The 26154-nt window shown below is 44.9% G+C and overlaps 1 protein-coding gene across 2 annotated transcripts in view; it reads right to left on the bottom strand.

Moving 5' to 3' along the window:
* Positions 1–26154, bottom strand: part of rhbdl1 (rhomboid, veinlet-like 1 (Drosophila)) — an 85930-nt gene that overhangs the window by 12354 nt on the left and 47422 nt on the right. For both annotated transcript variants that reach the window (XR_015928368.1, XM_088612585.1), the window contains exon 6: positions 2292–2392. Coding sequence is in view for 1 of the 2 variants with exons in the window: in XM_088612585.1 (XP_088468711.1) it covers positions 2292–2392 (101 nt within the window). In the remaining variant the exon portion in view is untranslated. The remainder of the gene's footprint in view (positions 1–2291; positions 2393–26154) is intronic.

Raw genomic sequence — 26154 nt, forward strand, 5'->3', positions numbered from 1 at the left:
AGGTATTATTGGCTTTTTTCACGTCCCTTTTTTTAATGATGTTTTAGGTTGCCAAGTCGGTGTTGGAAAATGGAAACGAACAACGTCAAGGGTCTCGAAACAAGTGAAACAAATTCTAAGCAAGTTAAGGGATGGTGAGCTTCTTCCTCACCTATAGGCCCAGCTCTTCACCTCTAATAAACATTTAACAGCGACAGTGACCTGTTTCTGGACTAAACGCATATACACATCTACTGCTACATCTGTTCTCTTTCTTTTTCTTTTTCTTTTTCCCGTTTACAACCACTTTTGTGCAATATATGCCAGGGACCTGTGCAATACATTTATATTTATATTTATATCTATGGTTACATCTATATTTATATTCATACGTGTGATACGATTTTCTGTGTACTGTTCTGCTCTAGTTTCCTCTTGTGTGTCTGGACTGTGAGTAACTCTTGTATTGTATTGTATGTATTGTACTATTATTATATAATTCGTTACACTGTGGCTGTGTTGTGTGTGTTAAGCTGCTGTTGCACTGCAATTTCCCTCACGGGATCAATAAAGTATCTATCTATCTATCTTAATATCAGTCATGTAAAAACATACTCACGGAAGTGTCCCAGTGCCAAGTTTGGACTTGGGAGTCAAGGGGCTCGGGCTCAGGGGGTATACAGGTTAAGCACTGAGCTTCATGTGCCAGACATTGCTGCTTCAAGTCTGGGTCATGCCACTTTTCTGATCACTGCCCAGGGTGAAAGCTGGGATTAACTGGTCAGGGATCTCACATCTTTCCGGCGCCACACCAGATCCTGCAGCTTTCGGGGAGCTTGTAGGCTTTTAGTGACATCAGTGTGAGAAGCACAGCTCCTCCTCCAATCAGCGCCGCCTCTCCTATTAGGCGTTGTTGAGCCACATGGCGAATGTCTCTGCAGATCCGCGCGTTGGAAGAGCCTGTCTGTGCGTCTCATCCAGGAGCTGCTGCTGGAGAGCTGTGTCTGACTAACAGTTGGTGGCTCCAAATTTGGATTGGAAATTAGAAAATGGAAGAAAGAACTTTGGCTTCAAACTGAAATGATCAAGGGAACAAGTGGGCACAATGACCTTTCTTAGGTGCTTTTCTGTTTTTGAATCTTCATACAGGAGAGATCGTCTCCTGAAAACATCCTTGCCCAGGCAGGAGTTACTGCAGTCGGCCTCAGGCTTCGCAGTTCTCACTGCAGCTGAGCCCTTAGATAATACTGTTCAACTAATTACTCGCTAAATCATCCAGATTTGATTATCATTTATTTCAGCTTTCCAAGCCTAAAGGAGTTAAGAACTGAGGAACATATGTGAAGGATCCTACCCTCAAAGACAGGAAACTGCCCACTCCTTTGCACAAGGCTTGATTATTTGTCTTACACTGACCCCAAATATGCCTTTAGTCAAAATCTTTGAGTAGTTTATTGACAAACCCCACATGAAAAATAATTTGTGTGGAAAACACAAATATACATTTATACTGTACATACTGTTTATGCACAAAAGCTTATATGCACTTTAGTTTTCTAACAGTTCTTGTACGACAGTTATGGTAAAAAACACTTGATATTTAGTAACTTTAATTTGGTTTAAAAATAAACTTTTATGTATTGTGCAGATTGTACACGTGAGTCCGAATGCAGCTCTTTTTCAGCCATGTAACTGTCTTCTTATTGCTTTTAATGTGTATCAGAGTCAACTCCAATCAAAGCCATTTCAACAAAAATGAAAATAATCAGGCCAAAGACCTCACACAACCGCATAAGCCACTGCTGATGTGTGCTACAGTAATGTGTTGTGATATTATACATTCCCACTCAGTGAAATGATTTCTTCACCATCCTAAATGCTGAGCGCAGTCTGTGCGGAATGGGACATTCCATCACGAATTGAAGATGACAGCACAATATTTCCTGAAAGGAACTGATAAATTACATTTGACTTTCCCAGACTGTAATTCTCCAGGCTCGGAGGGACGGGTTTTTCCAGCTGTAGTGCCGCATGCAAGCAACATAAAGAGTTTCAGTCTGCGCAGGACACAGACGTTGGGGAATATGCTAGTGTTGACTTATTTGGTGTCATCTTCAAAACACAGCAAAAGAGAAAAACTAAAATTCTCAGGCACAAGTGCGTTTTCCATCTGAGTTCTAATCTAGAACGTGTATTATCTGTGGCTCAGGGATAAAGCCACCCAGTCTGGGAGAAAAGCCCTCGAAGGAGCCGACACTGTCTTTTGAGGCCTTCGCTGGAGGCCAAGTCAAGATAATAGCAAAGCCGGTTACCATGACGACGTTGGCTAGGTGAGCCGAGCAGAGAGCATAGACTCCCCCGGACCCCCCCACCACCGGTGCTCTCATATCTGTGATGGACACTGTCAGGGAGCCTGCCGAGAAAGAGAGAGCAGAAGAGGGGGGTCAGTATGAAAGAGACAGGAGACAGTTGCAGGAGACAGGCTGAAGGGTAGAGAGCTACTGTAAGGAGCACCTTTCAGAGCATTAGAGAATTACCAGCATAAATGAAAATATCGCTAACGCTACAGCGTTTTAAGAGCAAAGAGAAGTCTAATTCTGCTTTGCGCGTATTAAAATCAAAGTAACGGGTACATGGTCATCAGCATGGCGTACTGTGAACTTGACCACGAAAGTAGTTATTGTTCTAGATTGACCGACGAATGGACAGACAGGCAACCTAACCACAGAACGAGAATAAGAGACCCAGAGAGATCGGATTTCACAGACAGACGAGGACCAGAACCAGAAGCCCGATCAACAAAGCTAGTTACTCGCACCCTCTCTCCCCTCACAGACGTGAAGCTGCTCTCTGTTCTGCCAGCACTGCCAGAACAACACACGCCAGTTTGGGACTGCCTGCCCGTCTCTAATAAAAACAGTCAGCATGCAAACAGAGGTCCTGATTAACCCATGTGTTTAGAGGTTTTGCTGTATCCCCTCTCTCCTCAGTTTCCTTTTAAAACTGGATTTGTTCAGCAAATCTGAGCTGTGTTAGCATTCCTGGGCGCCACCTTGTCAAGCTTGTAAGCTCGCCCTGCGTCTCACCACGTCGGTGCTGAACACCGTTCCGAGAGGCAAGAAACACAGTGCCTCACAGGGGTCAGAGCCACTACCTCTGGTAACAGTTCCAATTAAAAATCTCACACCTCTTTTGTTTTTCTTCACGTGAAAACATAGTGTTAGTGTAAGAATAAGCTGTTATTCTTAAACTATAATTTAGACCCCTCTGTATGGGCTTGTGACTGGTCTGCTGTCTCTCTGTGGCTGGCACTGCCTTTCCTTACTGCCGCACAAATTATCACTCTCTCTGTACACACAATCAATTTTAGGCACAGGATTCTCATTAGGGTAATAATAAACCGCATTTGTGGCAAAAGGTCTCTGGTTTACGACAGCACAGCTCTCATAACACTTCATTTATCCTGACAGCCACTCACTCTGTTAAGACGAAAAGCCCTGCAGTAGGCACCTTTCTGAAAATTGGCCTCTATGGCCAATTTTGGCTCCTGCTGCTGAATCTGAACTTATCCAAGACCCTTTGGTTTCAGACGTTTGGCTAGTGAAGCTGACTGCAATGTACTTTTCTGCACAAATGTCCGGAATAGTAAATGTTCTTTAAGCGAAACGTGTCAGGGATGTTTTTCGGAGAGAGTGTTGCCCTGTTTGCTTTCTACTCCTTCCAGTGCCGTGTCGAAATCCATCTGCGTGGAGATCTCATCCAAATCCTTCAACACAGCTACCCTCACGGCCATCTTTATCATCCCAGCACCCCTCCCTGATAAGCGCTATAAAGCTTACTAAAGGACTGAGCAATCCTAGACATCCTCTCAAACTGTTCCTGTGACCTAAGTAAGTGATCATTCATTGTCCTCCTATCTGGGCAGGCAGAATAATGTCCAGGGGTTTAAAATTACACCTCAGTCACTCTATATTATTCCTGCCAAGTGGAGAGATAAAAAGCTGACATTCATTCTAATTAGGTTTCCAAAATAAGTTTTAGTAAAGGCAGCTTGGCTCACTAAGAAGGTTCAGTGCCATTCAAATGTTAGGAATGTTTTATTTTTTTTACAACGAGGTCAGCTGATGAGCTCATCTGATTACTTTTAATCAATTGAACTGATGACCTCTTCCAGCTGTTTCCTGAAAGAAACCAAGGTATTGGCTTCAATAACATGGCAGGGTAACTTGTCCAGATTCCCACCAAAAGCGCCTCCTGTCCTCAGTTTTAAATGTTCCCCTCCCTTAGTTTCCTTTCACGGGATCGTGTTGCGTTGTCGAATCTGAAACAAGTCTTTTAATTGGCCTGCAGTGATGAACCCCATTGGCTACATCTACAGAAGTGAGCGAGTCCTGGTGCTGTTTTTTGGAAACCTGGCCGACAGCTCGTGCGGGCCTGCGCGGTGTGTTTCTGTGTGGGCCTTTGCTGGGAAAGCACTGCTGCAGTGGCTGACTCCCACCTTGAGCCTCGGGTCAGAGAGAAGGTTACACTAATGGGCCCCTGTGCAAATATCATGAGACAGCACTTAGCGAGGGTGATCATCTGCCTGCGTGTCAGAACACACTACATTGGAAAACAAATCCAGCAGTTAGCCAGAGGGCAAATACATTTATTGTGTTATGTAGACAAAATCAACATTTTTTGCCTTGCATAACCAAGCCTTGATGTGACCTAGCAACTATTAATTAATCCAATTACTGCCTAGTAGCCCTTGAGATCTCACAGTCATTGCTGATTATGTAACTTCAACATTGTGAACAAGTGGCTTTTTATAGTGCAGTCATCTCGGTTTCTGCTTGTATGTTGTGTCCAGATCTCATTATTCCCCAGGTCTGCTGTCTGTATGTTGGGGGGGGAGGGCTCAAGTAGAGGTTCATTCGGCACTGGAAAGTAGAAGCACACAAGGATTCGGCTGTGCTTCATGTGCGCAGAAGGAGAGCTGGGGAGAGAGGTAGAGGAGAAAGAGAGAAGAAGTGGGAATGTGCCAGGGGGGTGGGGGTAAAAGGGGGGGGGTAATTAAGAGGAAATGGAAGAGGTAGATTACAAGGGCAGAATGGGATTCATCTCTACCTGTTGTTTTCCAGATCGCATTCTGATGCAGATCCCCTCTCTAGTCTCATAAAAAGTCTCCACGTGTATCTGAAACCCCAAGGCTGCTGCTGTCTGTGGACTCCAATCGGATTTTAGATAAAAGGCCAGAGGGGTGTCAGCTTTGGAGGGGACACCTGGGACACTCCAGACGCTATGCGAAATCACTTCAGGACAAGCGTTAGTATCCCTTGGGGGAAATGGGTTTTAAAGTAGAGTCAAACAAATGCAACAAAAACAGACAAAGAGCACCACCAAAGAAGGAGGAGTTGTTTTACACGGATTGGGAGTGAGATCGCAGAGGGGCTGAAAGATTTGCTGAGGCTGTTACCATTCCATCTCGGGACGCTGAGGCATCTCCCAGATGGGAGTAGTTTAACATCAGTTTAAACTTGAACGTTTCAATGAAAGTGCAATTAATACCCTAAGGCCTGAGTGGGACAGGTACAATGAAGGCCTGTGGACACACAGTTCGATGTGCTTTCCTGCTGGAGTGAGCTCCCCAGCGTGCTCACAGGAGAACGGGCTCAGGTTAAATCTCAGTATGACAGTGGTGCAAGTCTGCTGGCAGGCACCCTGGTAAAGTCCAAGGAGCCATCATTGCACAGCAAACGGAGTACAACCTTATTGTTTCAAGCTTACTAACTCTACTGGAGCTTGGCCCATTGTGAAGCACAGCTAGTGCAATTTTATTCCTAAAGACCAGGATCAGATCATATTGCTTACACGATAAAATACGTTCTCATTTCTCCACAATGTCTTGCGTGGCTCCAAATTAATGATCGCGTTTTTATGAGCAGATAATGAAATCTCATTTTAATTGACATGAGAGGAGCAAAGCATTCTTTCGATATATACCCTGTCTACATTCTCCAAACGATACCCCACTGAATACTCCACAGTGGAAGTAAGGATCGCGGGAAGCGGTTGGTGTTTTGCGCTGGTTTTCGTAGGGAGGGGTTTTATAATGGCGAGATACTGGGACTGTCAGCTTGTCAATCATTACTCAGCGAGCACAGCCTGAGATAATAACACCCTAACGGCCAGCCGGGAAAAGGGATCACACTTCTGTGAATCATTTCTCGGTGTTTAATGGGATGTGTCTCCTTCGTGTGGATTTATGGAGGAGTTCATGTGTCTCTGGGAAAACGGATTTTATTTGCTGTTTCTGTACAGCTTTAACTACACCAGGTGTTGGGTCGGCGGCAGGGGGGGATTTTCAAAGTATCATTTTATTGCTCGACATTTAAAAAATATAAGACAATTCACCTTAAATCGTTCTAAAGTTGTAAAAGGAAACAGAATGCCTCTACTGAAAGAAGTGCTAAGCAGGGTTGTAATTAACACAGCATTTTCAGAACAGTAATCACATGTAGTATCCACCCTAGTTTTTAGTTTTATTTACTGGTTTTCTACTCCTAAATTAAATAGATTTCAGGAGGCATGTTACTCTCTGCATCCTCGTAGAATTTATTTTCTAGTCCGTTAAAAACGGTGAGATGGCTATCAAGTCTTATTTTCGTTAAAAAATAATTTTCGATTTCAGCCAAAACTGAGTCCTCAAAACACCAGATACATTTTAAGTCCATAATAACAAAATATAATTTGAATGTTATTCTAAATTATATTGGGGCCTAATGTATTCTGTTGTGAACTGGACCTTTCCTTAGGCTCTGTTACAAATGTATCCAGCATAGTGGGGCAAAATAGTTTTTAAAGTAAATTAAAAGCCCTGGATCTGGAGCTGCACTCCTGAGGAAATTCTAGCACCCCTTAGACATAGAGGGTGTGGTGTACCATAGTAGGTAAGCTTTTGTGCTCATAACTGATAAGTTGTGGGTTCGAGTCCCTGCTACAGACACTGCTGTTGTACCTTGAGTGAGGTACTGTACCCCAGGTGCTCTAGTCCAACCTTGCTGTATAAGTGGGAACCAACATTGCTATGGAGCAATAACTGTGAGGGACTGGTGTACCATCCAGGGCGAGAGCCACAAGCTCTCCAGCCCAATTATCGCTGCGGAAACCAGGAGGTGCCCTGGTATGCTGAGCCACTGTGGTTCTGGTCAGGACTTGATCTTTACCTTAAACACAGGAGAAGGCACAAATGACTATTACCTTGCAGGTACCGTACTGCATAGGATTAAACTGATTAGTCACTATCTTGAGTTGTTGCTGATAACTGAGATCGCTATCATTAGGCCATCATTAAATTATAGACCGATTAGGTTTACCTCAATTACACCTCAAACTAAGGAATAAATTACAACCCAAATAGAAAAGCAGAAATGATTACTTGAGGATCCAGATATTCAATATCCTGAAAGGGATTGATCAAGTCAGCTCAGGGGATTTCTTCTAGAGCAGCAACAGCACAAGGATCCGGGGACACGAGGAAATTTAGCATAGACACATCAAAGACACGGAAAAGGATAGACAACTCTGCACAGAGCTTTGAGGAAGTCTGGATGCAGAATCATGTGGCTGCAGAATTGCTGACTCCATGGAATTCTTAAAGGAAAGTATGGTCTGAACCTAGACTGGATGAAAAGTCCCATCACATTGCAGATAAACATTGCCAAGTGAGTTTTAAGTGTATTAAGTGTATTAAGGCCGGAAATAATCATACAGCCCCTGGACTGCCAGGAAACAGCCTAGAGGGAACACCAGCATCCTTCTGGTCCTGCTTTGGCTGAAAGAGTTGAGGATGAATATTAACTCCTGTTGGCGGGTTTCATTCCTGTGGCTCTGGAGCTTCAGAGGCACAGAGCGCAAGATGCAAATCAGCTTTTCTCGTGAAATTTCTAGGATTTATAGTTTTCATCGTTCATCTGCAGGGAGGGGTGCTGCTGGCGAATCGACGCTCTCCAAACCAGAAGCAAGGTGCTCTCTACAACCCACACAGCTCACCGGGCACAAGACGCCACAGGCTTCCTCAAGGAAGTGCCAAAATCAAGACAGGCAGGCCGTTCGTGAGTGAATATGCTCAGTTTCATATTTCTGCAAAGTGCAATGTCACTGGCATCGATCAAGTTCCAAATTCAAAGAGAGTCCTGCGTGTACAGTGACCTGCAGTGTCATGGGCAGTGACTTTTTGTGTCTCCCTGAATACACAGGCAGCATGCAACCTCAGCATCCAAAACCCAGAGATGTTCGTAACTACCTTACGAGGCAATTCAATATTTAAGAGGCCCCCCATGTACTCGCTGATCATGTTACATTTGCAGTAATTCTGTTTACTCAGAGGCTGAAGGGCATGCAGGGCCTCATAAAATATACATCAGTTACAAAAACAAGCAAAGAAGCCTTTTTAATCCCTCTCAGTTATTCTGCACAGGGTGAGGAGTCAGTAGAGTGGAGCAAGGGAACTATTTACCTAAGAGCTGAAGCTGTACAGGATGCGCTACCCAAGCTACGATTGTCTTCTAAATAAGTGTCTTTTAAGTGACTTGGAGTTAAAACAGTAGGCAAATGCGGCAGGAAGGTCTGCAACTTTTCCCTCTTCAGTCACTGTTCACATCAAGAACAGTGAAGGAGAGGCAGGGAGAGGGTCAGGAATGAGCAGGAATGACATCTCACACTGTTCACACCCTTCATTTAGACACTGTCATATCTATCAACGCTATGGTCCATATAGACGGGCAATATGATCGCACTTCTTGCATGAGAAGGTTCGTAGGCTGTACTGGTCTTTTATTAATGACGGTACTGCATGCCTTTGAAACCGCCAGAGCAAATACCATTAAACAAACACTAATTTCTGAGTGCGTTTCACTCCATCGGGCCCATTTATTGAAGCTGTTTAAATACTCATTCTAGAAATACCTGAGGTGAACTGACATGTGATACCTCTTCAGCTGGTAACTGGAGGATAAGGCGCGATCTTAAATGTCTGATTCAAATCACCCCTGCTTTTTTGAAACACTCTGGCCGTATCTACACACGTATTAAAGACAGCGAAAGGGTTGGCTTTGCTCTTTTAAAACTGTCTTTTAGAGAGCCTGGTTTTCAGAAAACTGTTTCACTTTAAGGAAAGTTTTTTAAAAAAATGAACACCAGATGACCAACCCCAGTCTTCAAAGGAAATGATAATTGCTTAAATTTAGCTAATTGTTTGGATAAGATTGTCGAATCACTCATTTGTGAGGGAGGGGGGTCTTAATGGTCTTAATCGGGTGTTAATTGAAAAATACTTAGTAGCTGCAGGAAATTAACCCTGGAGTACAGGGGCAGCCCATCCCTGATCTGGAATATGAGCTTGTGTGGGGAGTGGGAGTGGGAGTGGGACACCCGGCTCACCACATGGGTGCCCAGCTGCTCGCGTCTCACGTCTAGGCCTGAGCTTCTGAGAATAAATATGCCAAATAAGAAAAGCAGGGAAAATTACAGTTGCATTTTGAAAACGAATGAAAGTAGGCTGCATATAAAGTAAAAATCCCCGAGACCATCTGTTCTGGGAGGGAGAAATTTATGTCCTTCTGTTCTCTGATATAATGGGCTCACACGCAAGAAACCGTTTTTCAAACTCTTTTTACCTCAGAAACCAACGTCTCCGCCTTACCCTTGCGCAAACAAAAAAAACGGAAAAGTACATTTGGAGTGAGTAGGTGGAAAAACACTGTTATTTAAGCCAGCGGGGTACACCAGAAATGAAGACTGATTTCTAATGAGTTCTGGATTGTTAAAAAACACGCAGGGAGAACGTGCTTTTTTTCTTTTTAAATAATGAATGTAGTTAAAAAAAAAAACGGAAAGCCGGAGCTTGGTTTAAGTCATTATCTTTAATCTTCCTCCAGAAATGCGCAGTGCCAACAGCACTGAGCACCTGAGCTCGGTGTCTGCCAGCCCACTGGCATTTCACTGCGGGATGACTGCGCTCCCGTTTCCATGGCAATGCCGACCCAGGAATGGGGGTTCCTGGGAGGTGCCATGCCCCACAGAGAGAGGGGGGGGGCGGATTCAAAAGTTTATTTTGGAGTGAATCACATGCTGGGTGCCCGACGGTCTCAAACTGAGTTGCGCTGCCTTCTAACAGAGAGAAAACAGGGTTGTTGGACGGCACGGCCATCTGAAACGCCGGGGAACAGCAGGGCTTGAGACAGGCGTCTGCCCTGTAGGCCAGGGTGCTCCGAGCTACAGGTAGAACGCACAAAAACCCGACAACCGCACCATGGCACCACAAAAGTGTGCCGGAGCACTGAGTCTTGGCTCTTTTCACATCTCATTAATCTAACATAACTGACTTTCAAGGCTCGAAACAACCCGGCTCCATCACACATGTCTGAACTCCTCCATGTTCTTTTGAGGCTGGACTGACGTTCCTCAGACTACGAGCGACAACTTCTTTAACTCTCCTCAAATCAAAACTTTAAACCTCTTTACGAAGGTCTAGGTCTGATTGCCTACAGCTGTAAAAACCTGTATGCTCTTGGTTTTTTCTTCTTCATTTACAGTACTTCTATTGTAGTTTCTTTGGTCTCTTTTCTTTATTCATGATGTACAGCGTCCTTGGCTATTTATTATTATTATTATTATTAGTGAAAGTGAAAAAAAGGAAAGAGAGGAGCGGTGTGTTTGTTGCCCGACGCTGCAGTTGAACAAAAGGCTCCTGAACGGATCCTTCGGAGCTCTGTGCCCATACTGAGACCGGCCAGGTGTGCCACGAGCAGCCCCTCCTGGGGGGATGTGTGCTGGGGTTTCCCAAGGGCCTCCGGCCACACGGCCCCAGATCCTCCAGATTTCACCATGTCAGGAGCCCGGCAGCCTGTCGCCGAGCGTCTCCTCTCCGAACAAGGCTGACGGGCGCTACAGCCATCACATGTATATAGCGCCTTTCACCACAAGGGATCTCAAAGAGCTTTACCCATAGGGGGGACCCCACTTCATCCACTATTGACATGCAGCAGCCGTGATGTCCCAGCAGCCCCACCACACCCAGCAGGTCAGGTGAGATATTACTTCGCACACTGCATCAGCATTAACTACAGTAACGACAGAAAATACAGGGGAGAAATAACCTCACAGGCTCCCCTTTAGATAACAAGAGAATGAGTTTGTTACATAAGGAGGCCCATCAGCAGATCACACACCATTCTAAATGAGGTGATTAAAAGTATTGTTAATTTAGAGCATCGAAATATGATAAGGATAGTCCTTAATTTCCCACCTGCCAACCCATAAAAAACTGAAAACGCTGCCTGATTACACTGTCTCCAGAGGGAAACTCAGTCCCCATAAGTCACTCATCATCGATCAATCCTTGGATGATGGAGATTCTATAATGGGATCTACAAACCAGCATGAACTGCTCCAACAACACTGCACCCCTGCTTTTATTGCAGCAGGACAGCACATGTCATGTGCTGCCAGCTTTTGAAACACGCGCCAATAAACAGCAATGGGGAGACTGGAATGATGGGGAGAGAAGGAATTGCTGTCCCATTCAACGCCTCACTGTGAGGGAAAAAAAAAACCTCTTGTTCCAAATACTCGTCACTTTTCAACGTGTAACGAACGTTTGCCGAAAGTATCTCCCATGAAAGTGCATCAGGATGAATTTGTAAGGTATCCGGGCAGTTTTTCACATGGCTTTGCAAAGTCTTACCGTGTTTTCCCTTGATTTCACTGTGCTTGACTATACCTTTTCTGCAGACAAAAGCAGAATAAAAATCCCCGTGTTGCGAGCACTGCAGATTGAGGGTGAGATGTGGAGGTGACATTTAATCCCCAGCTTTGAGGATCTATTTGAAGTCTGCTGCCTCTCAGCTCTCAGTGACACGAGAGCCTCCTATGGAAAATGTCCAGGTTGCTGATCACCATTGCAGTGCGCCAGATTCTGGAGGTGAATCCCTCTCTCTGTAAAACATCGTTCAAAAGCCTTTGCTCATGGGGCAGGCAGACCACTAATCCAACAATTTGGACAGAGGTCTTTTGGATGGGGGCCTGGGAGCTGCATTTTCAGCTGGAATCAGGAGGGGTCAGGGAGTGACGGAGAGAATTCTTAGCAATCCTTTCAATAACATTAAAGCAATTAAGCGTGGACGCTCTTACAAAGCTCGATAATTAGTGGCCAAAACAAAGCCCGCCTTATTCTCACTTTATGCACAGAGCAGCTTCCTTTAAACCTCTTGTCTGTTTAACTGGGAAGAATTAGGCGGCTTACAGCCTAATTAACAACCACAGTGGAATATGCACGGCACCGCACTGTACTGTGCCTTCAAATAACACTGCATGCACCGTGCTGCAGCTCTTAGGTCTGCAGCATGCTGCTTTTTGTATTATTGGAAAAGAATGCTCTGCTGGGTTCTACTTCAAAATACAGGTTATCATGATTCATAAAGTAGTTAGCATTATCTACCGCCCACCAGTCACAAGTATGCGTTTGTGTCCAATTCGCGGAACAGGGAATAATCACTGACATGAAAAGGGGCTCAATTACAACGCAAGCAGTGTTTGCATTGGCTGTCTACCGAGTCACACTGTGCATCTATTATCACGAGCGTGATGATTATGATTTTATTAAGCTGAAGCCTTCATCTGTGGTAACTTCCAGATAATAACCGTTTCGTACACAAGCTCACAGAAAACCTTAAAAAAACGGTACAGCGTAATATTAAGTAGAGATGTTTTGACAAACTGCAGGAGAAACCCAAAGCTGTATGGCGATGCAGCGGAGGGCTTAATGAAGACATTCCCTCTGCTTGCGGGTCTCTGCGAGTGTTGGAGACTAGAGAGTTTGTATTCCTCACAGCGAGGCGCTGAATGGGACAGTAATTCTTTCTCGCGCTACAATCTCCCTATTGCTGTTTATTGATTACGCCTCTGCCTGAAGATTCTGAAGACAGCAGGGCCAGACGAGTCTGCTGTTTCCCAATCAGAAGGCTTGGCTGAAAGCACAATTATGACATTACTTTTTTTCACCTTGAGGTGCCGGAGTCCTCAACTTGTTTCCTGTCCTGAAAAGACTGCTCAGTAGACTGAGCACCAGCACTCTGGATTTGTTCCATGTGATCCAGGCAGCCATGCAGGGTAATCTGTGCAGAGTGCTTTCTGATGCCCCTTCCACAGACAGGACCATCAACCTGTCCTGTCCCTTGTTCGAGTTTCGATCTATAATCATTCGGGAGGCAGCTGGGGCTAGGTTTTGTTTGAGCCGTTTCAATCCCTCCCTCCGAGAAGAGAAGAAGCAATCGTGCACATCGTGGGGCAAAATGGGATCCTACCAAGTCCCTATGTCTTTCGTTGCACCAGAACGTCCTGTGAAGATAAAGAGCTGATGGCTAACATAGGTCTGACAGACCTTAAAAGGCTGAAAAGTGTAAAGAATACTGAAAACATTTAATCCAGTCCGAGTGGTGTTGCTGGTTTATGGTTATACACCTTATAGAAGTTTATATCTTTATCTTTAGCTTATATTCTGTTTCACATGCTAAATGTGGACAGTATCTTTTACTGCTTTGTTGTGATTATTAGGTGTTACCCTTTACTTTCACCGTGGTATGCTCTTGTACATTTCAATAAGGGTAGTGCTTCAACACACTTGTTGTTTTCAAGGAGATTATCTAAACAACATCCATTTCAAACACAGTGTGAGTCACTGCAATTTCTCTGGCTCCAAACCTTAACAAACAAAAAAGGAAGCACACTTTGGGGGTAACAGACTTTGCCTAAATTGCTGTGCATGGCACATAAGGAGAGATTTTAGAAAAATAATTTACAGGTTCAATCCATAGCTATCTTCTAATCAATGCACCAGTAAAAAAAGAGCAAAATAAAAGCTCTTAAACAACGATTTTCAGAGGTTTCTTTGACAATGTTTTGCCCAGAGGGATAGCACAGAGCCAGCAGTATTACAGCTACGTTTTATACAAAGAGAAACACACATTATTTTTAAACTGTCATCGAGAAATCAATTTCAAAGCAGATCTGAAGTTTTTTTCACTTCTTTTCATTTTCTATACACAACGCAGGGCTGAGGTATTATTCGGCATCATTGTATCTGAACTACAGTTTTCCTTTCTTTCCTGCTTTCCTTGTTCTTATCACGCTTCAACACATTACGAAAGAAATATCTTTATTTCACCTCTGTCTCATTGCTCCGACTGCTAGATTTTTGTTAGACACTCTCATTTTACCACTATACAGTAGAGTACGCGTTTAACAGGATCTATTTCAGCTTTTGAAGGATGTCTTCTTTCGAAGAGTTCTTTATGATTACCTGACATAAAAAATCTACACTTCAGACTGTAATTAGGACATGCCTGATTTTTTTTTTTTAAAAGGGGCTAATACAAGCTTGGCTTTGATTTTTACTCACATCAAGCCAACATCTCATAATGACTTCTTGTAATTTCAAGAGCCAATATTCCAATAGCAAATCTGGTAAAAAGGCGTACTGATTATCTCTTCTTCATTGAACCATTTTTTTAAAGGAAATTATAGCCTGATATACTGTGGGCGTTCTACATACATTCTGATAAAAGCTTTCCCTCTCTAGACATTTACCCTCAACAGCACCTTTGCTAAAAACTCCTTTCTTGTAAGTGCTGCTGGGACATAGGAAGACTCACTACAGCGCTAGGCATTACTGTTACAGCTCTGCAGAGCTATCTGTCAGAGTAATGACAACTAACTACATGATTTAGCACAAGGCTTATCCGGTCTTTTATCATTTCCATATGAATGGAGAAATATCTCAATTTGCCCCCTTTCATTTTGTTAATTATCAGACGGAGAAATCCTAATGATGTTTACCTTTCCTCTCCCCTGTCTTGAGCGATATCAAGAGAGAAGCATCTGGGCGCTCAAACGATCTCACCATCCTGCCAAAACCCACCTCTGCTATCGGTTACATAACTGGCCACATCTTCATGAATATTAATTAAGCTGGTAAATATGATAAGAGCACGATTATTAATTCATTGTCTTTTGACTAACATCCAGTGTGATGTGAGATTCACAGTGACTGCATTAACATTTCTGCTGCCTCCACCAGAACTGCGACGAGGATCGAAGTATTCAGCACCCGGAAATCAATGAACTCAACGGAGAAGGATTCGGATTTCCACGCGGCCTCCTCAACTTTTATTGCAGTTGCTGGAGAGTTCAAAGCAGAGGCCTCATACGTATCCATTTGTACTGGACCAGCAGTCTTACAAATTAGGCAACGTGGAGAAATGTTTTGTGTTCCTGCTCTTCTGTCGGGCAGACCTTGGCTGCCAACTTTCAACCTTTATCTACAAATCCTCATTTTAGGATTGATAGGATTGTAGTTGTTTTTTTTTCCCAAGAAGTATGGGAGGTTCTTACACTGCTGATCGTACTTTGACAACATCACCGTGTTTGCAATGGTCTAATTATTTTTTTCAGTTACAGCGCTGTCATTTGTTCTCCAGACAGGATCAGGTACTGTCACTGTTAGCAGGACAGGATCCACTTTCTTGGAACTGTCTGCGTATTTCAGTTGCCTTTCCTACAATGGGATTTTTATATTCCATGAAGTCCTCAGGGGATTTCTAGGGGATTGTGGGAACAAAGAGAAACTTGCTACATCAAGACTAAAACAGTAGTGTGTTAAGTCAACTCTTCATTTACACATAGCAGAACCGATCTAATAATAATAATAATAATTGCTTACACTTATATAGCGCTTTTCTGGACACTCCACTCAAAGTGCTTTACAGGTAATGGGGACTCCCCTCCACCACCACCAATCTGCAGCCCCACCTGGATGATGTGACAGCAGCCATAGTGCGCTAGAACACTCACCACACATCAGCTATTAGTGGGGAGGAGAGCAGAGAGTAATGAAGCCAATTCATAGATGGGGATTATTAGGAGGCCATGAGTGGTAAGGGCCAATGGGAAATTTTGACCAGGACACCGGGGTTACACCCCTACTCTTTATGAGAACGCCCTGGGATTTTTAATGACCACAGAGAGTCAGGACCTCGGTTTTACGTCTCATCCGAAGGACGGCGCCTGTTTAAAGTATAGTGTCCCCTTCACTATACTGGGGCATTAGGACCCACATAGACCGCAGGGTGAGCGCCCCCTGCTGGCCCCACTTACACCGCTTCCAGCAGCAACCTTAGTTTTTCCCAGGAGGTCTCCCATCCAGGTACTGACCAGGCTCACACCTGCTGAGCTTCAGTGGGCTGCCAGTTGTGAGTTGCAGGGTGATATCACTGCTGGTCATGATCTAGTCCTACAACAGCGGATCTGCTAATCTGCAGTTCTGCTTTTATAATTTTATATGTACATAATACATACACTATATGTAGCAGTAGCTTTATTTATAATAATTTTCATTCAGTCTGACTTATGTTCAAAACTGGGGAATTCCGAGATGTATTTCCAACCATAAAATAAGTTATTGACTTTTATAACAAAAGAGGATGACAGATTGCCGATTGTTTACTATACACGAATCAAGAGAAATGCTGCACAGCGAACGTTAGACAATAGATGGCAAGATCACAACACAGGTGTAGAGAGAGAAGTCCTTGGAGCTTGCAAAAAAAATTGGTTGACATTTAGGCAAATATATGTCTATTTACTTACAGGGAAAGCAAAGATCAACCTGTGGGAAATGACAGATATATTTTGCCAGTGAGAGGCTGGGGAAAGGACAGGAAGCTTGAAGCCTTGAAATGTGGCATTCATTAAACTGAGCTGCAGACTAGCCATTGTCTAGTCTGACAATACCTCTGAATGTTCCCAGCCCTGCTTGCTGTGGTCAGGTGTTAGAAAGAATCCCAGAGCCCATTTGGAGCTGTCAAACCTGCCTGAAGAACTTGACACTGCTGTACAGAACAGGACAGGGGCAAAACATGATTTGGTAGAAGTGGGCTTCATGGGTAGGCTAGTTCTTAAAGTTCAGGTGGGTAGCTGCGTCAGCATGCGTAGGCTGCAAAGGAACAAGTAATAGGTTTATTCCATGCTGGAAAAAAAAGAAGAAAGAGAACACAACGTTTCGGCCGTGGAGCCTTCTTCAGGTGAAGAAGAAGGCTCCATGGCCGAAACGTTGTGTTCTCTTTCTTCTTTTTTTCAGCATGGAATAAACATATTACTAGTCAGATACAGGGGACCATAATCTATTAACTAATGTGACCGATAGGGCATGACCTCAGAGTATGGCAGGGCTTTGGGAAGATGGCACAGGTTCTGTGGATAACCTTGGAATGTGAAAGCTGATAAACAGGGTATTCGGAGGATGTAAGTGTAGTTGACCACTGTTATGACGCAGCAAGGTGTTGCGGATAGCGGCGGAGGAGTACAGGCCGAACGCAGAGATCGGGGCTGTGACGCGGCTGTGTGCTGCAGGGAGCTGAGGAGGGTTTTCAGCCGGAACCAAAGCGCGTGGGCTTGCCGGTCTTCAGAGGAATTCAGAATTCAAAGGGAAGGGGCTCATCCGCAGCTCGCTGGAGGTAGCCGAAGGCGCAGTGGTGTGGGGCGAAAGCTGAGACCCGAGAAAGAAAACTGAATAATCTTCTGCGGCCAGCGCGTTGAGGGGGTCTCTGTGAACTTCGAACACACTTTTTCTGCTGAAGCTGCAATATTTTATAAGGTGGCCGTCTAGAAATGGTTTGAACTGGGTTGGAAGAATGCTGGACAAAGGGGCTACTATGCAATTCTATACTGTTATATACTGTAGGAATGCGTGCCACGACCCTAAGTAACCAATTGTATTAAAAGAAGTTATCTTGAGAAAACAGGGAAGTAGGAAGATGTACGTGATTTTGGAACACGGCCAATCTGATAAGCACAGGGAAGCGGGATAGAGAACAGAAGATATTTAAGGACTGTTCCACTTCAATTACTTTGAGAAAAATACACCAAGCATCTCCGAGTTTCACTCCCTTTTGCATGAAATAAAAACGTCTTTCAACTTTCTGAGACGCAATCTCTTGAAGGGGAAGCGGGACAAGTTTCTCAGACAGGTGAAGCTCCCAGTATCTGGAATCGCCCCCCCGCCCCGAGGATTCGGAGCAAGGTCTTCAGCGGGACTTGGAGGGGATGCAGGCCCTTGAAGGCCGAAAGTCAGGGTCGTGGTCTGTGGTCAGAAGGACACACAGCAAGCAGATCCTTGAACAGGGCTCGCGCTGGAAGCCTTTTGAGAGTGGCACCCTGGGAATACAAAGGGGAATGTTAATTAAGGAATTGGGTACCTGCCAGGGGGAGGGCCAGACCGAGAGGTGCCTGGTCCAAATCCTCAGCTCCGCAAGAGACCCGCCATTCCTCATAGGAACGACAGGGTTTCCCGGGGCAACCGAGAGCTATGAGCCACCCGCCCAGGCGTAACAACCACATCTGACTCCAGTTAGGCCAGCAGACTAAATGCCTTCTCTGATAATATAGAAACCCCAAGAGCGCTGCATTTTTGAAAGAGGAAAAGATGTTCGGAAAATATCAGATGCTTAATTGCTTCGACAAAGCCGCTTCACAGTGGAGACACAGCAGCGCTGTGACTTTGGTACCAAATTAATGACTTAATTTCCCCTCTGGCACACTGGTGCTTGCTCTCTCCTGCCTCTCTGCCAGCAATGGACCCTGTCGACCTATTAATTAATGAACTATTCAATCAGTCAACGGGTAAATGTGAGTTCCCCCATTGAGACATGTTTCAGTCTCCCACAGAGAGGGTCCTGTCAGCTCCAGAGAGAAGCAGTAAGCCACAGCAGTCCAGATACAGACCTGGAGGGACAGGGCATGTGCTGTTGTAAGTCACATTGAAGCAGCACCAGCAAACTGCTTGGGATAGGATTCAAAACACTTCAGATCTTGCAGGAAAGGGCTGGGCATTTCTGATGTAAGCCAACCAGAGCTCTGGTATTGAAGCCTTGAAGATGCGAGTTTCATGTGAGTCCATCTTCGCAAACAGTCAATTCAATGAAGAAGAGTCAGACTGAGTGAAAATAAAATTACATTCTGGCCCATAAGGATGAGTTGCACATCTTCAAACTCTATTCTTCTGTTTTACAGGCAGAACATATAAAACCAAAGAAGTCTAGGTGAAAGCAAAGCAGAAAAATATATAGTTTCCTCAGAAGATCCATTATTCTTCGTTTGCTTTAGCTGTATTTCATCATCTTTGAAATACTTTTCTAATATATCAGAAAGATTTAAAATCCCTTTATGGAACTGCGTAATTTTTTTGAATTTTTCTTCTTCTCAGACTGTATAAAACCATTGACACCTGACAGAACTCCCACAGTACAATGGCTTTCCTGGTCTTTGCTGAAAAGTCAGATTTAAGCAGAAATTGCAAAACTATCTACAATAACCTAAAGAGATAATACAAGTCAATGGAAAGAGGGTTTTTGTACACATGTATACTTTTACTGTATGTAATAATAATAATAATAATAATAATAATAATAATAATAATTGCTTACACTTATATAGCACTTTTCTGGACACTCCACTCAAAGCGCTTTACAGGTAATGGGGACTCCCCTCCACCACCACCAGTGTGCAGCCCCACCTGGATGATGTGACAGCAGCCATAGTGCGCCAGAACGCTCCCCACACACCAGCTATCAGTGGGGATAGATGGGGATTATTAGGAGGCCATGATTGGTAAGGGCCAATGGGAAATTTGACCAGGACGCCAGGGTTACACCCCTACTCTTTTCGAGAAGCGCCCTAGGATTTTTAATGACCACAGAGAGTCAGGACCTTGGTTTTACGTCTCATCCGAAGGACGGTGCCTGTTTACAGTATAGTGTCCCCGTCACTATACTGGGGCATTAGGACCCACATGGGCCGCAGGGTGAGCGCCCCCCTGCTGGCCCCACTAACACCTCTTCCAGCAGCAACCTTAGTTTTTCCCAGGAGGTCTCCTATCCAGGTACTGACCAGGCTCACACCTGCTGAGCTTCAGTGGGCTGCCAGTTGTGAGTTGCAGTTGTGAGTTGCAGTTGGCTGCTGGCCAAAAATAAATAAAATAAATAAAATAAATAAAAGTTGAAGAAGGTGCCTGATTTGGACAGAGATGCAGTATTCTGGAACAAGCGTGACACAAAACCTTGCCTCCCTCCATCTTTTAGCCACCAGACAACAGCAAAACAAGCTGCTAGTCAATCACCCTGGAAAGGGCTGGGCAGGCAGAGAGTGGACAAACTTTAACTCTATTATAGGGACAAACCCAAAGCAGAATGCATTCTATGGGTTCAAAGGTCACCGTGAATTTGAAAGGTTCAAGAGTTTATCCACTGCAGTCGTTACTCCCGGAGGCATAAATATGGGCCTTATTAAACTGAGGCCTAAGTGCATTTTTACATCCATTACTGGAACCAGAGACCAGCACCAAGCTGTACCTGGATCAGTAGTCTGCAGCCGCCTGCATGTTAAGTTGTTAAATGCACAGTAGGGACCACTACACAAATTTCAGATTTCTGGTTTATGGAAACACTGAATACCGAGATCCTTTTTTATTGTATTCAAACCGGCCACGGCAATCCCTCCCTCCGCCCGCGATCGACCTCCTTCGCCATCAATCAGACGACACAAATGAGAAATGCTTTCGGGGGACGCGAGAGAAGGAGAAGGGCTGCGATTCATTATGCCGGGATCCATAAAGCAAAGCTCCTCTGGGGAAGAGAGAGCTGAGCTTCAAGATATATATCGAGCATCAGTCAATCCACCGAGAGCATCGCGTCCGAACCTCATTTGCTGAAAGGAGAGAGGGGGGAAAAAACACTCTTGGAAGGGTCACACGGACTGATGGCGCTCAGGTGCAAGCTCACCGAGTCCGCTTGAGGAGGTAAAAAGGAGATGAGGGAAAGGAATGCGAATGTTTTACGTGGTTTTCTAGCCGTTAAGCAATGCTTGGGCCCCCAGCCCCGATTTGCGACACTCTCCGCATCGTGAGCGCACAGCTAACTGCTCTCTCGGGTTCTCCCCCCATCTGACGGGCGTCCTGCCTCCCTCTCTCGAGCTCCAGTCCATCTCCCGGGCCGCCTGCTGGTGTCAGAGGTATCGAGCGCCGCCGCTCACAAACCGCTGATCCCCCCCCCCAACGGCTCTCATCCTCACAGATTCCTCACTTTCGTGCAAGAGAAGCACTTTCGGAAGGCAGCAGAGGCCGAGTCCTGTCTGCTGCAAGCGAGTGGGACAGAGGCTTTCGGAAGCACGAGCTAAAAATAACGATGGAAAAAACACATTACTTTACAAAATACATTTAGACATTTTCGACTTCCGACGCCAGCGCAGAATGATTCTAGGTCTTGCTAGTTGCTAGTGGCGAGATAGAGCGAGGATAATAATGTTTACAAGTGAGAGGAAGCCATTCAGCACATCTACCGCGTTTGTTTGTGTCTGGGGAGCTCTTCCGGCTGTTGGGTTTCGTCAATTTGCTTTCAAAGGCAGCTTTCCCCCCCCCACACAACATCTCATTAAAATAAATTAGGCAGCACTGGCCATTTCGGAAACCCCCATTACCGCCCTCCATACTGTGGTCTGGATCTACAGCACGAGCTCCGCCATCTACAGCCCTCGTATCGGTACGAGGGAGAAAAAGGTCGCTTCTGTGAAAATGTGCACCGTCCTGGAGGCTGAAGGTGGCAGCCTGTGAGCTTCTCGGCAGCTCCGGCAGAATTAGCAGTGCACGGGAGAAAGGGAGATTAATTGCCTGGCCCGTCCCGTCCCTATTCCGAGTGATTTAATGTTATGATTACAGGACACGGCCCATAAAGGCTCATCGTGGCGGGGGCTGTATTGTTTGTGCCGGCTCGTGGATCAGGATCAATGGGGCGAGATATGATGTGTCAGCACCCCCGAACCTGCCATCGCCCCACCTTCCTCTAGCAGCTTCGCCACAGACGATATGGCGAATCCCAGCCGCCTGCCCCCCCGAGGAGCTGTTTGCTCATTTCACTGGGATTGACCCATCTGTGTGACTCTGCTGGAGCTGCGGCAGCAACAGGATCAGCCTGGAGACTCACCAGGGGCCCTGCGTTAACAAAATCTTACAGCCTCGCACCCGCTGTGATCCCATTTCACTGCACATACATTACACTGCCACTGGGTTGGTCGGCATTTGCATTTTTCTGCACTGTCTCAAGCAGAACTGGATTGCATTACAGAACCTGTAATCGTTTTTTAAGCAGATATTCTTGCTGTAGCCCCTCGTAAGCCCTCCTGAATAAATGTGTCGGCAAAATTGATAAACGATCATTTATTTTTTCACAGCACATGAATTTCTTAAGCATCCTCAGAATCTTTCAGTTCCAGCAGACACTGTTAAACTGCGTCCATGACTGTGTCTAAGTTGACGGTATCGAAAGCCGATCGTGGTGGTTAGTTTTCTGAATACCCCCAGGAGGGTTGTCTCTAAGAGAGATGAGCTTCTCGGTTCTGAATCTCACTGCTCAGTATCCCCTGGTTTTTGTCTGAACTGCGTTTTCCGTTTTTGTTTATTGAAGTTTTAATTGAACTACTAATTGGCTTAGACAGAGCCTTTCACGATCTGAAGATCCTATATGGGATTTGAAATTAAGTTCAGAATTCTTAGGTCACCTGAATTATCTCTGATGAACTAAAACATGCCTAATTAAGATCATTAGTACAGTGATGGGTTTAATCAACTAATTGACAGCTCAGCTGGAAGGAAGGCTAGAACACACTGGCGTAATGAAGCGTGGGATTGTGAAAGTCTCACCTCCTCCCAAAGTTTTCCCAGCGATAGACAAGAGCAGAGGGCTGCCCTGGCTTGCCCTCTTCTCTGAGTACACGCTAGCATCATATAACCTTTCGTGCTCTCAGCCGATGGCTGTTCCACTGCAAACAGGAGGCAGCACTTTTTAAACTTTGCATCTTATCTCCCCACTTATTACACCAGAGTCTGCCCGTGTCTGTTTTTTAAATCCTGCGTTCGAGAATGATCTCTTCGAGTTACCATTTTCACAGCTGTAAAGAGACAGTTCGTGTCTAAAGGCAATGTGTAAACATTATCTCGTATTGCAGAGAATATACCTTCTGGTCCAAGCCTTTCAACCAGTCATCTTTTTCATTTGACTGCTGAATAAATTATGTTTATCAGACAATTAGAGTGTTGGTTGTTATCCAAAACCTGAACTGGGAGAGACTGGGAGGCCTGGTTTGGACAATCTTGTGCCCTCTCATATCACAAAGCACTAAAAAGCAATTATAATGAAAAAATGTATAACAGATTTACAGCATCTCAAATGCAAGTCGCTTCAAAGCGCAAGTTGGGTAGTAAATTTGGTGTAGAGTTTATTTTCCCCAACACCCATTTCTGACTGCAACACAGAGAAAGAAATGGTTAATACTGAGGTTCTGCCCTGCTAATCTAACAGTCTCGCAGACTACTTAACAAACCCTTTCATGACTTTCGAAAGAAAATTGTACTCAGTCACTGAAACCAGGGCATTTCATTGACAGGACTCCAGCGTGATTTATCAGACGCATTGTGCATGACCAGGTCTTTGCAAGCAGAACCTCTCTTCTCCATGTTTTTAAAGATAACAGAGCTATACTATATGTCCCAATGAGGCCCAGCCACAACTAATCTAAGAAACAGAATAAACACCAATTACTGTTCTGCCAGTTACCATATATTATAGTGCCAGACTTTTGTACTACTGATGTATGCGATTTTACTCCTTATTTTAGGTATTGGAAGGTGAGGCATTTCTCAAGGACTTTCTTAGTCGTCACACGGCTGAAAAGTACGTCTAAAACACAATAAAACCCCTCAGTACCTCCCACCCTCCCACAAACTGTTCCAGTGCTGTCATTTTTTTCTATAACAAAGCTATTTCTAAATCTGCCAACATAGATGAAATATGATAATATTTATGCTTCCTGGGCACACTGAGGGCAGCAAGGAAATCAATATCCTGCTCAAGACAAGATCTCTCTGCTTGGTATTTACACATCGCCCATAGAGGAGAAGCGAGGTTCTGAGGCTCTGCTTTTAACACGAGGATGACAAAAGTGTGTTACGTGTTACAGCTCTGAACAGGGGCATTATTTTTCCAATCATCATCCAGTCCTTGAGATGTATTTACAACATGAAAACATGAACAATCCCACGAAAGCCATTATTTGAAAGCGTTTTACAGCGTGTAGGTACGGACAAAAAAAAAAACAGCCAACGTCATTTCGGAGAGCTGGTCACGCAGCAGCACATCAAAACACAGAGCGCTTTCTCCCCGCTCGGAAACCGAAAGCCAATTTTCTCCTTTGCGCTTGGCCTTCAGCCTTTCAGAAACTCTAAAGAGAGCCGTCCACATCCGCTCTCCTTTGTCCTCGTGTTTTATTTCCTCAAAAAGGAGCCCACAATGCGGCGTTGAAAATTACAGACATTAAGATAACCAAACACGGGGGACAGCGAAGGGAAGGAAGAAAGCGTTCCCTGCGAGAGAGACGAGCGGGGGCGAAAGCAGACAGAAACCCTGTCCTGTTACCCCTGCAGTGTGAGGCTCTCCGTTCAGTCAAGTTATTCGTCACCCTGACAGCAGCGCCAGCGGCGGCAGTCAGAGCTTCACAGAGAACACGACCTCCATCACAGCAGCCGGCACCTACGCCCACCACGGCTTTAGAGACGGGTCCAAGGCACGCACACACCTCTCTATTAGCCCCCTTCTAAACTGAAATAAACACCGCATGACAGCGCACGGCAGAATTTTGCCTCAGCCGACACAGATATTTGTGGATAAAGGCGCTTCTTATTCAGGCTCATTTTAACAGCTGCTTAAGGAAAGTAAGCTCGGATGACCGTGCGCACAAGGCAGCTCAGCACGAAGGCACGAAGCATCAGACGCTCCAGTTCTCCGCAGATTGCTCGGGCTTTAAGACGCACGTTTGCAGTTAAGCCAGGAGAGGCACACTAGTCCCTGCCGTCGCACCTGAAAACGCAATGGCAGGAATCCCGCCCTGCCTTTCAGGGAGCTAAAAATGGCTCCTATTCAGCAGGGACGGCTCCGTGGTGGATTCTAATCTCCACGCTACCCCGCCAGACCCGCTCTTCGTCCATCTTCCAGAGTGGGAGTCTAATTATCCGTGCTCCTGATCTTCCCATTCCACCGCAACCGAGCCAGCCAGCCAGAATTGCTGTGACAGACACGGATTTACTGCACGCTCTGCAGGGGCTCAATCTGCTGGAGCCGAAACCTCCGTGTTTAATAACGGAACGACGTCCTTCCCTCTTCGGCTGATTGAGGGACCAAACCAGGGAAGACCTCCGGGAATTAGTGATGGAGCCCATTCCAAGCTAGCAGGCTGGTTTACCCCACTGAGAGAGAACAGTGGAGTATCAGAGCTCATATAAATGATAATGGTGTTGAAACTGATAGTTGGTGTGACAGTTGTGGCAGTGGATAGACACCATTAAAAGTATACATGGATCACATCACAAAGCCATGCTTCTTTGTTCTGTTCTAATACACTGCCAGCTGAGACATACACAAAAATATATGCAAGGTGTGAGATTGCACATTTTGTTATGCTCCCATCTTTGAATGAAAAGCACTTTGACCAAAAATAAAACCCACAGATAACTGTATTTTCCAAAATCTCCAGAATTCAATATTCGATTTTTAGGTATATACTTTATATATATCTAATATATACCATTTCCAATATACTCTCTCCGAAAACTGCTTTCATAGTCAAGGGTGAGACAATCCATTATAGAGTTACTTAAAGTTGCAGGTTCATTGTTGGCACTGCTATAACAAGCCCCGATATCTCTGAACACAGTTAATTATTCTAACTCTTACCTTAAGCCTTAATTCTAAATGTACATTAATACTGACGTTCTCTCAGGTGAAAAATAGTTCCTTTTGAGATGACAAGGACATCAAGAGTGTTGCTTAGGAACTAAAACTCTTGATGTACTGTATAAAGACTAATGACTTCATTTTCAGACTTCCACTGGAGCCTGGCCTCAGCGTTGCCGGGGGTAACTGCCTGACAGGTAGATAGACTTTTTCAAAGGACGTCCAACCCAGCTTTCGCTCTGTGAGACTCCCAGCATTCCCTGAAAGATGTACTGACCCAGCGATGTACTCAGCGATGTATGAT

Source organism: Lepisosteus platostomus, chromosome 19 (genome assembly GCF_059453375.1).
Source record: "Lepisosteus platostomus isolate fLepPlt1 chromosome 19, fLepPlt1.hap1, whole genome shotgun sequence".
In the NCBI taxonomy this organism is placed as follows: domain Eukaryota; kingdom Metazoa; phylum Chordata; class Actinopteri; order Semionotiformes; family Lepisosteidae; genus Lepisosteus; species Lepisosteus platostomus.